Below are 12,240 nucleotides of genomic sequence, written 5' to 3'. Positions count from 1 at the left end.
TAGTTATACCTACGATTTAAATCAACGCTTGATCTGGACTAGTGGCTGATTAAGTTGGATTGAACCAAATAATAATAAAGAAAACGGTTAAACAGCTGGCTTCTACAATCGAGCCTGAAATCTGTGAAGTAATTAATACTTGCTAATGTTGTTGCTCAATGGTCAATATGTCAATTGGTTGCTGCCCCTTAATTTACCCTCGTGTCTCTGCTTGGAATGATTGTGAAAATGTTTAAAACTTTTTTTTCATTCTCTTTTTTGTTAGGAAACTACTCATGCTTGCACATTGCTATGGCATGTTTGATTTTTTCGTTTTTTGTTTTTTGTTTTTGGAGCACTAAATTTAATTTGGACAGTAAACTTACTTTGGTGGCATGTTGGGTTACTTTCAAAAGTAAGCTTGTAGATGAAAATTTGAATCTAAATATTTATGGTCATTTTTAATTAGTTGATTATGTCTTTTAAATCGAAATTGTATAAAATTTAAATTCAGTCAAATATATATTTCATTCCAAAAATTGACAACCCACCATTTTAAGCAAATGACAAGACACCCGAGTATTATAGCCACACGTATGTGGAATGGAGTATATCCTTCAGGCATCAGCATCTCCAAAAGGTTCAACACTGAATATTTAAACCTCTCTTCTAAATGATTCCACGTTTCACTGGGATTGGGAGGTAGATTCATGAAAGAAGGATAACTAAACAAAGTTCTCATGAACAGCGAGAAGAATTTATATTCTGGATTAGTGGGCAGTGTGAATCTTACCATTCGCTGCAAACCATGCATTTACCTGCGCTAATTTGGGCCTAAAATATTATTTTTAGAAACATAAAACAAACAGAAAGGTGCAAGATCTTAGTTTTGGTACAAGAAGAATTACTATTAGGGATATGCGAACAAACAAAAACAAGTCGCACTTGAACAATAAGGCCTAATGTTAATTTTCTTTGTGTAACTTGTTCCTGTTTTATACCAAATTTTTTTCTATACAATACAATAACAACAACAAAGCCTTATGCCCTTATCCCACTAGGTGAAAAAATGTTGGTTTTTTGGGTCATAAAATAAGTTTTTTTTCTTTCTAAAATACCTCAAGGTATTAGATTACTATGTACATATTTGATTATACCTTTTCCCAATAGAGTACACGTTATGTGGCAAAACTAACTGTTAAGATCTTTGAAACACAAATTATGATACACATTTAAAGGGAGCAAAAAACCCAGAAGCTACGATTGCTTGCTTAGCCCGTGGGTCCAATATTGTGAAACATTAAACTAGACATGCACTAAATAAAAGGAAAAAAATTATCGTTGGTGAAACTCGATTGAGACCCATACAAACAAACTATTATGATACACTTTCTGCTATTTAAATTTTAAAGTGAATATATTCTTACTGGTTGATTTAAAAAATAAATTCATTTTAAAAGAGGATTTTTCTTTTATGCAATACGGACAGGAAAATTTTGGCAAGAGCATTGTGAATGGATATTATTCCCATTAAATCTTAGTACTAAATTCCAAATTTATTATAATTTGAACTAAAAAGTTGTGGGAGGAAGGAAGAGATGAATTTCATTAAGTGATTTCCAAGAGAAAAGAATAAAAATACAAAATAGAACACAACACAACAAGTCTCACAGTAATGATAAAAGCTTTTAACTCAAGTAGTTATTAATCAATTAAATATCAAAGACAAATTCAATATAGTATTTATCCCTTTGTTCTAACAAAAAACCCTAAATATCCTTCGTTGTACTAACCAAAATAAGCATTAATCATGAGAATTTTACAAGATTACACAATTATTAAGGAGTGGACTATTTCCCTGAGTACTGGTTTCCTGTTGAGGTCCCCTGAGTGAGTGAGGGATATATTAGGTCGTTCCTGAGAATGCTGACTTTCTGAATTTGTCATAGATTAAAATGTGTGACAGGTGCCCATAGTATTAAGCCAATTCATTGATTTGCTATATTTGTTATTAAAGAATTATGTTCATAATCCAATGTTTCTCGAATCATAAAGGACGTTGGGGTTATGGCCAAATAACAAATAATTGGACTTAGTAATATTAACATATTAACTTTTTTTGCTTACAGACGAATCTAAGTAGGCTGGACGGGGGCAGCACAGTTTCTAAAATGGCTTAACAATATACGTTCGATTCAACATCTGTACAGGAGAATGAAGCACAAAATTGAAAAACCAATTGGTGGGGTGATCTGTGTGGAAGAATCTGAAAAAGGTCGATAAGAGCATGCCGTTATATTCGTCCTTGCACTACCACCATTCCTCCTGCGACTTCTTTACGGGACCAAATCTAAGGCATACCAAGAAACCATAACATTGGTAGTACACTTATACTCTCTCCATATATGCTCCTTTCAAAAGCATCCAAAATCTTCCATAAAGAGAAAGAACTGAATATCACCTTTTTATATCTTCTTTAAATTTTAAATTATAGATCATATGAAAACAGATACTTTATCTAGCTTGTTAATTTCGTCTAAACTCATCCTCTCTTTTTATTAATTGTTGTTTATTTTTAATAGAACATCAATCTAAGAACAATAGTTTAAAGATTCTCCTAGCATTTGATTGTAAGAGATCCAAAGCTATATAGGTATCGTATCTTTCACACGACATCACACACACACACATATATATATTTAAGTGTAAATAAAATGAGATATATAATTATAGTGGCCAGTGGATTGTCTTTTTCTCTCCTATATATAATTCTGAGAGAAAGTATGGGTAGCTAGGAGTTTAGGTATGGTACGCAGTTACTTAAAAAGAGTACAGGAATAAAAGAACCGAAAAAGTTTATTCTTGTCTTCTCATTCTCTATTTAATCCCGTCTTTATTCCCTTCAGAAACTACTATGAAATTACCCTTTCTTTCACCTTCAGTTTAGCTTTATTGCATGCATGTCCCTTTAAGTTTAAAGCATTAACATGTTACTCTCTCTCTTTCTCTCTCTAAGATGAGATAAGCACATCTTTACTCTAATAATTAATACCGCAGGAAAAGCTCGAATCCAACTCAGGATAAAGCAATAAAGATGTGTCTTTCTGAAAAACCAAATAAGAGAGAGCCTCTACTCTCTCTCTCTCTCTCTATATATATTTATAATGTCTAAAGCTCAAGATATTCAATAAGAAACTGAATTCCCTGTCCTTAATTCCCTAAATATGACAGGCACAAAAGTCGTACGTACATGCCTTTAGAAAGTAACATGCAGCTTCGCGAAATCATTAATTGGCAGAAGTTGATTAAGAATTTTCATAAGTGGTATGTGCAATTTAAAACATGAAGGGAGAAGAAAAAAAAAAAAGATTGTGCGTTTTTTGTGTATACGCTGCGGTTCAAACTTGAAACACAGAGTACTCTTTCGTCAGTTTAAGGGACCCATCAAAACTAAAAGATTTTCTTGAGACTCATCTCCTAAAGTAAATTTTCTTTTTGTTAGGCAGACATCAGCACAAGTAAAAGCTCCAAGGAAGCAGTGATATTTACTGCAAGATTTCTTTACATATATGATATATATGGTCGTGGCGCAAAGAAAGCATGCATAGATGTGAATGCATGACTGGACATACAAATTATTTTAATTCGTTGCATCCATCCTCTATATATTTATTACGTGAAGTACTGCACTCGACTAGACTACTACTTAACGCATAAAGAGTAATCTAGCATATATGCATATATGTTTATGGGTAAGGGAATTCTTTCTACTCTAATAAAATTCCTTAAAAAATAATATGAAGCATATATAAATGGCAATATATAGTTTATGTTTTTTTTTTGTTTATGTATCTCGATCACTTTATTTTTACGGTTATATATATATATATATATAAATATAAGAATAGTTTTCTTAAACTTATTTTTTAAAATAAAATAAATAATTTTATGGCGTGTTTATCTAAAATTGTTTTTATTTAAAATAAGCAATTTCATGCTTTTCTTAAATTAATAACCCACTAGAATCAGCCTAATTGTAATTTTTTTTGCATAATTTGTATTCAAACCTTATTGTCTTTGTATATAATAAAATATAAGCCCTTAATTTTTAATTCGTAATCAATTTTACAAAGAAAGGACTAAACAGATTTTAACAGTAATAAATTGTATACACAAATTTTCAAGATGATCACTTAGGGGAATGGAGTTATATGTATTTATTCCATTAATTTTAAACATAACACTTAACTACTTAGCTGATACATAGCATTAATTCAAATTGGAAAATCAAATACTGAATTAATTGTATACATATATTTCATAATAAATTCTGAAGATAAGAAATTTTTGATAATAAAAATGAAATTAATTTTAATTTCCATGCAAACAAACCAAAATGAGCATCTACCTGCTGTATTTTATGACAGGACCAACAATTTGAATTCTGAATGAAGGCCACGACACGAGTAACATAACCTTGGTCCTTGGAAATCTTACAGCGCTATCTAGCTTGAGGTTCCCCCTAAAGTTCTCGATAATAAATTCTAAAAGAGAAAGCAAAAGTTATATGATTCCTCTCTAGCCTTTAAAAAATGTGGAAAGCAGTACGTAGAAAGTGACCCGACGACAAACAATTACTTTACAGTACATAATTTAGGAGAAGAATATATATATATATATATATATATATATATGAGAAAATCATGTTTTATGGGATTTACGTCAATGGTTCAAATTAATTTTATGTAGTAAAATTTAAAATTGCTTGTCGAATGAAAAATATCTGAATTGTTTGGTGTACAAGATTCTAGATCAAACGATATACTGAATTGGTTTAATGTAAAAATCTCACCTCATCTTATCATAAACTACAGAACACTAGCTAATTCACTATGCAGCACGGGCAACAAGGTGGTCCTAAGTTTGCTCAATCTCACTGGTATATTTCTTGTGTAAAAAATAGGAAAAGTGAACTAATACAAACATCTTAAAATAATAAAATAATATGAAATATAATAAGCAAGAGAGAATGATACTGTAATCATATTAGTGATGATTTTTGTGCAGCTAGCAGGATGCATTTAACTTTGTGCCTTTGGTCGTTCTCCCTCACCATATGTGTCAGAGGTGAGAGCAGCTTTGCTTGGATTTCTTTTCTTTTTTGTTTTCTTTTCCCTTTCTTTCCAATTTGTTCCGTTGCACACAGTTATATATATAGTTCCTCTGAGAGCCACCGAAGCTTATCACAAACTTGCACCATTGGAAAAAGAAAGAAAATGAGCAAACCATGGATCTGATTACTTGGCTTTTTGTTGAAGCATTAATGATGACGACGATGATGTTGTCTTGTTTGTGGTTTTTTTCGTCTTATATATTCTCTATTTTTTGTTGTCTCCTCCTACTCACGATGATCCTGCATGTTGGCAGGGTCTGGCCAATAAGAAGAGTACTTCAACCATTCAGCTTGTGGGTTTGCAATAGATGACTCCTGCAAGGAAATTGCAGTTATTGAAAAGATTAATTAGGGTTTGTTTTGTTAAATGGAAATTGATTGCCTCTTCCTTTTCCATCTCATATATATAGTCAAAAGCCATTGAGCATTTGTAACCTAATAATAAGGTCAGGAATGAAAATATAAAAGATATTTTAAGTCACTTTTCAAAGAGATTAAAATTTTCAAAAAATATTCAACATTAGGAGTGTTTCAATGGGAGAAGATGTTAACAGAAGTTTTTCTATGGTGTAATAAAGAAAGATATTCTACTGTTCAGATATGCAAACATGATAAGAACAGCATAAAGTAAAATAAAGAGAAAAAGATGAAGGCTATTCGGCTGCAATTAAAATAAAAATAATGAAAATTGTTTTCATTATATTTCTTTTAATTATTTACCTATATTAAAACTAGTACTTTTTATATTCCTTAATCATTATGAAAATACTTTTTCTATTTCTCTTTATCAAATCCGGCCATCATGTTATTACATGTTTTTCTCTCTTCTCCTATATATCACTCTTTAGTTTGACAAAAAAATTTTTCCAATATTTATTCTTATTGGCCCTCTTTTTCTGTTTCCTAGTCCATTATAGCAACAAAGTTCATATATTTCAGAGTCAAAAGGTTCTTAATTACCGCTTTGATATCAGTTGAAGTGCAACCCATGATGAGTTCCTCCAAACCAGACGCAGACCTTCCTCCAAGTTTATAATGTTGTTGCTGCTGTTGCTGCCATGTGGATATATATATATATATATATACATTAATTCATTTAAAAAGACAACAATAAAATTCAAAGACCGCATCTCAATCGTCATGTTTGAACAGCATTCCAAAAGTGAAAAGACAGTTTCATGCTCGTAATTTAGCAAGCACTTATAAAAGATTCCTCAGTTAATGAATCAGCCTCTTGCACCATTCCATGCAAAATAGTCTATTTTGGACTTAATTCAGCACTTTTATTTAGTGCTCCTTTGTTTGCACTACCCCAACTTTAATTTCTTTTTCCCTAATGTTTATGAGCATGTGCTATATATATACAATATGGTAAGTAACATTAATTCTTCCTAATAAAATCATTTCATCTTTGCCAATGTGAATTGAGTAAGTCTACCGACACCTTTTTCTTATTCAGTCTCTATTATTTAGTATTATCTATATTTAGATCATGAAAATTAAAGGAAATCGAAAAATGAGTAAACCATTACTACTAAAATTGTATGCGACAGTTCCCTAACTTCATTTTATTACTTGATTTTACAAAATATCATTCTCTCTAACCGTTTTAACTACATTTTTTAATGTCATTAAATACTAAAGTGAATAATATTTCTTTTTATATATAAAATAAAGACTAAAATAAAAGTTTTGTAAAGTCAAAACTAAAGTGAAAAATGACATTTACAATTTCAAAAACCAATGTGGGGATTTACCCAGGAAAATATTATCAGCAACCAATAATGAAGTGTAGTTTGGTAGATGATTTACCTGGAAATTTTCATTTTGGAGCATTATTCTGGAGACATGGTACGAGTTGTCGTCTAGGATGATGGATGCATGGTGAAGGGGTGGAGGAGAGATGATGGTGGAGATTGGAAGCGAAGGCCTACTGATATGGGAGGCTGTGGTTGCAATTTGTTGCTGCGCATGCTGATTTTGCTGTTGTTGTTGATGATGATGTACTGCATGCCGTTCATGCACTTCATCGCATGACCCTGATGCTTGCACTTCTCTTGCTGTGCAAGCTTCTCCTATTCCAACCTGCAATGGTCATCATCATCATCATCATATATTCTAAACAATCAATCACCAAATGGTTGATCGAACTAGCTAGTAGCTAGTCTTTTCAACTTCTCATCTTTTTGAGACTCTCTGCATAGCTCTAACTATTAACATGCATGCATGTGACCGGAATTCAGTCATCAATAATTTAATAACATGTAAAGTTACCTTTTTAAGGTGGGTAATAAACAAGGCGGTGGTTGGCTGACGCTGATTTATTATCAGGCCAGGTCCATTCAATTTTATTTATGCGGTTTATGCAAGCAATGGTTATGTCAACGCCTTCCCTATAACCCTTTCATGTCTACCAAACTTATGTTCAAATCAGGGAAATTATATATATAGTAAGAGAGTCATTTTTAAACGAGAGTAAAAAGAATAAATCTGACTCACACAATATCTGCATGTAATGTAAGTGAAAGTGAAACATGATGTTCATTAATTGCTCTTAAGCAGAAAGTGTTGGCTATAAATTAAGATAAAAATGTTTGTACCTCATCGAAGCCTTTTCTGAATGGGATGAAGCCAAAATGGTCGGATTTTAGTTGTTGAATATCCAAGGCAGTGTTGAAGGTTGTTATGGGAGGGACCCCAACAACAGCAGACATTTCATCTCTGTGAGTAACATTAATTTCCTTAGAAGAAGAACAAGTCCCACTTCCACTGTCTCTTCTTCCATTATTGTTGTTGTTGTTGTTAGATTGTTGTTCTCCACTTCCTTCACCGGTTGTGGCACTTCTATCTGACCAATTGCATTGCCTCGGTTGTGTCTGGTAGAATATCTTTGACACCACAAGCTCTCCTTCTCTCTCTTCCTCGTACTGACCCAGATGGTACTGGTGCATCACCCAGTTGGTCTTTTCAGGTTTTCTGTTCTTGCCGAAGTTGGTGTAGAGGACTAGAATCTTCTTGCAACCCTTTTGTTTGCCATTCACCATCACTGGTCTTGTCTTACCTGTCTTGTGCCACCGGGTTTCCCCCCCTTGCAAGTCGCATTCGTTTTGAATCTTTCTCCTCTTTCGCGTTCCTGTTGTGTATGCCTTTGATGGCCTGTGGAAGAAGTGTCTGCTTAAGCCATCTCTTGTCACTCCTGAAAAACCAAATTCAAAGTTAGCTCAACTTAGGTGAACTACATGTAACACAAAACCCCTTTTGACTAATAAGTATCTAAGTTCTGCACAATTTTCAAGCCAGATTTTCTACGGTTAAATAAAATGAACTTTTATGTACTCACACTCTAAACATCCTGAGTGGAAAAGTGAGAGTTAGAGGCTATTTCTATTTTGCTATTGAGAAATGTTAATATTTTAATTTTTAACATACTCATTTAAACTGATGTAAAAAAAAATACCCATTTAAATAAATTTTTTGTCATTACTTAAAATTTATTAAAAAAAATACAGGTGTACGTAATCTCATTCTTAATTGAATGAGTTTTACTCATCATTTTATAATTTCTAATAAATGTTAACTACTAATAGAAAACGTATTAGAAAAACTGTACTTTGAAAAATCTGTATTGGTAAGACTTTTTCTTTATCATATTTCAATATATCTCAACCTGGAAGTTTCTCAGGATGGGTGTAACAAATCCCATCTTCTCCTTCAATAGTGGGAATGAACTCATCTATGAGAGGGTGTGATTTCATATTCTTTGCCTCTACTTTGGCTTCAAGGTGTTCTATGAGTTCTTGGTCTGTTGGATCAAACTTTACTCCCGCTGGTAGACCTAGCCAGTCCTGCCGGTCCCATTGAAATTCAAATTAAAACAAGAAAGCAAAAGCGATCGAGAGATAAGAAGAAGAGTTTATATAAGAGAGAGAAAGAAATTAAAGAAAGAAGACGATAAACTTTAACATATATGCAATAACTTTAGTAATAGGCTAAGGCTAACTAATATGTAACTGAGAAAAGGGATACCGATATACATGCATGTACAGCATTAAATTAATTGAACTAGTCCAATTAATGGTAGACCAGCCGTAAACATGTGAATATGGTATTCTTTTGTCGTTTGATTCTTCTTCATATTGTCAAAGGCTTTTCGTTGAAGGCAAGAATATTACTGAGATTTTTTTTTTTCTTTTTCCGTACCGGCTTCCCTTCAAATTTGTGACCACAACCGGGGCACTGTTTGGATCCACACAGTTGATGCTCTTCAAGCTTGGCATCTATGAGATCAGAGCTCCTAACACAACTCAAGTTGCCGATCTTGTTCATGGATATATAGATATGATGCTATAATTGCTATTCCTCTTGATGAAATCTTATGAGGCCTTCAATTGGATTTCTCTCACTGTGGAAACACAGCATCTCTCTCTCTCTCTCTCTCTCTCTCTTGTATATAACAGGAGCTTGATTGAGATCAAAACAAAAACTTTCCTAAAAGATTAAGAGAAGAAATTGGATGGCATGTTACAATCATAGTCACTGACTTGAAAGAGAAAATAAAAACAATTAATAATAAGAAGTGGGATTTGGCTTTCACAAGTGTATGAATTAGCCATCGAGAAATAGATGGTTGATCAGGCGATGATATTCAATATAATTCAGAAACTAGCTGAAGAATACCAACATATAAACACTAAACAAAGAATAAGAAAATAAAAACCTTGAGTATAGACAAAAGGAAAAAAAAATTGAAAATATTGTTTCTCAAGGATATGATGAGGCTAGCTATTTCAGGGAAAAAAATCAAATCCATAGCAATAAATTGTGCAGAACATAAGGATGAGAGTGTGAAGACAAAGGAGGAAACAAGAAAACTGTTCGAATACGATTGAGCTATAAACCTGCTTTAACCATGGAAAACAGCAGAATTCCCTCTAGCTAGATAGCTACTTTAACTGAAGCTCAGTGAGAAAAAATAAATAATAAAGGAAAAGTTGTCTTCTTCAACCACACACAGCAACTTTAAGGCTTTGCTGATTTATGAACCGCATGTATGTAGGCGGTTTATGAGAGAAAAAGAAAGAGAGAGAAAGCAAGAAAACCCGGTTTGTTTTTTTTTTTTCTAACTAAAACAGCTCTCTCCTCTATCTTACTTACATGTTCATCCTAATATACTGTAGCCACACTACGGCCTACACCTTTCTTTCAGCCTTGACTGCAAAAGCAATAAAGAAATAAACGACCACACAGCTGTTATTAATCACGGAAAATTACAGTGCAACCAAAAAAAAAAAGAAAAACTAATATACGTATTAAAAAGGTAAAAAAAAAATCATACTTTTGTCCAATCACAAATATTCGTCATACACATTATATATAAATTTATCAACTTTTAAATAATATTTTTTATTATAGTTAATTACCCCTGCAATATATGTCTATATTAAACTCAAAAGGAAAAAGAAAAAACCCTAATAAAAAAAACTCTACTTAACAGATTATGAATAAGTACTTTAATAATGCTATGGTTTTTTATATCAATGGTTACAGTTTAACCCCTCTGAACGTGAAAACTCACTTTCTGTTTTTTGGTTAGAGTTTTACAAGGTTACAGGAAAAATCTCACTTTCTCTAAATACGTGTCAGTGTCGCAAAGCCTAGAATATAACAGATTAATGTCGTCAGAGATTAATAAAGCCAAATTTTTTATAGATATGTTGTGATAGAGATAGAGATAGAGAGTGATCAGACACCAGGATAAAAATACGGGAAAAGGGATGATAGAAACCCACATGGGTTTTGAGGTGGAGTGCGGGAAGATCATGATGCTTTTGCCATGAATGTTTTGTAGCGAGAGAAAGAGAGATGGGTTAGGAGCTTGCTTGATAATCAAGGAAAATGAGCAAACGTACTTGATGGACCACCACCTTCTCTTCTAATTAATTACTTCAATTTATGTTATATAAAACATGCATAAACATATATATCATCAATAAAGCCCATAAGTTAATAACATATATGAAACTAGCTTGGACTAGAAGCAGCCAATAATTTACTGTTATCTCTGCAGAAAATCAAATTAATGGACAGTTATAATTTTTTTTATTATTACTATTGTGTTCCCTCTTTTTTTGTCATCATCATTTTTGCCGCCTGTGTTATTTCTTCAGGGTCTGTCTAAAGTATTGGTCAGTCGCACAAAACTTATGTAGTTTCACATATTATATATAAGAACTAACAAGTAGTATATCTTCAGCATTATGTGGGTCCAGGCTTCAGCATGAAAATCTTTGTCCCTCATAAAGTAACATAATCAGATAATGGTAAGCTAGATTTCACGTTTATAACTACATACTCTTTGGTGTAGTCAAGATAAAAATGATGGAGGGGCCCTAATGATGTTTTCAGTATACATAGATGGCGATGATGCCTCCTTGTCTTTGCAAATTTCAAACTTCGATTTCATTTCATTCAAGGAGCTGAAAATGAGGAGGGGGATCAGAATTTTCACCAAAAATGTCAAGAGACAATCCGTAGGAGTAAGGAATATATCCTATGTTCCTATGTTGCGGGTAGATCTAAGTTAAACTTGGGCCTAGAAATTACCAAAGGGTACCAAAAAAATATTCTAAGACATCGTTTCAAATATTTCTTCTTTTTTGACAACACCATTGATATCTTTCATCAATGATAATTTTACTCTAGAAAAATAAAATTATTATAAATAATAAAATTCTTTTTTTGAATATTTAAATTATTAGTTAATATAAAACAATTAACTTATTCATTCGGTAGTTGTTTCAAATATTTCTCTTTTTAACTAAGATTTAAGAGTAAAACGAAAAAAGAAAATAGGAGAATTGAATTGCTTTATTATCCATTTAAATTGACCTTTGACGAACCAATCCATGGAGCCCACGTGTTAATAAAGTTCTACGTTATCCCCCGGTTCGCGAATACAATGCATAAATATTCCACTGTTAATTTATAATGTTTGTTATTTATATATAGTTGGTAACACAGTTCCGGGAGAATATAACCAGTTATACTAGTTTTAGTTATTATACTCGGAGGATTTAGTTTTATACTCT

At 32.5% G+C, this 12,240-nt stretch overlaps 1 protein-coding gene across 2 annotated transcripts; it reads right to left on the bottom strand.

Annotated features, from left to right (window-relative positions):
- Positions 1 to 4,792: 4,792 nt before the first annotated feature.
- LOC114423053 (NAC domain-containing protein 75-like) lies at positions 4,793 to 10,305 on the bottom strand. 2 transcript variants are annotated; one of them, XM_028389660.1, is made up of 7 exons: positions 10,051 to 10,299; positions 9,353 to 9,640; positions 8,820 to 8,997; positions 7,753 to 8,348; positions 6,965 to 7,237; positions 6,113 to 6,205; positions 4,793 to 5,467 (listed from the first exon to the last, which is right to left on the bottom strand). In XM_028389660.1, exons 2-7 carry the CDS (start codon positions 9,476 to 9,478, stop codon positions 5,378 to 5,380), a joined length of 1,356 nt encoding a protein of 451 aa, XP_028245461.1. In that variant the 5' UTR covers positions 9,479 to 9,640; positions 10,051 to 10,299; the 3' UTR covers positions 4,793 to 5,377. The 2 variants fall into 2 exon arrangements, with proteins under 2 accessions (XP_028245461.1, XP_028245462.1); XM_028389661.1 differs by having other exon boundaries at positions 6,113 to 6,199; positions 9,353 to 10,305.
- Positions 10,306 to 12,240: the final 1,935 nt, after the last annotated feature.

Source organism: Glycine soja, chromosome 8 (assembly GCF_004193775.1).
Source record: "Glycine soja cultivar W05 chromosome 8, ASM419377v2, whole genome shotgun sequence".
NCBI classification, from domain to species: domain Eukaryota; kingdom Viridiplantae; phylum Streptophyta; class Magnoliopsida; order Fabales; family Fabaceae; genus Glycine; species Glycine soja.
This window is presented reverse-complemented; position numbering and strand designations above follow the sequence as displayed.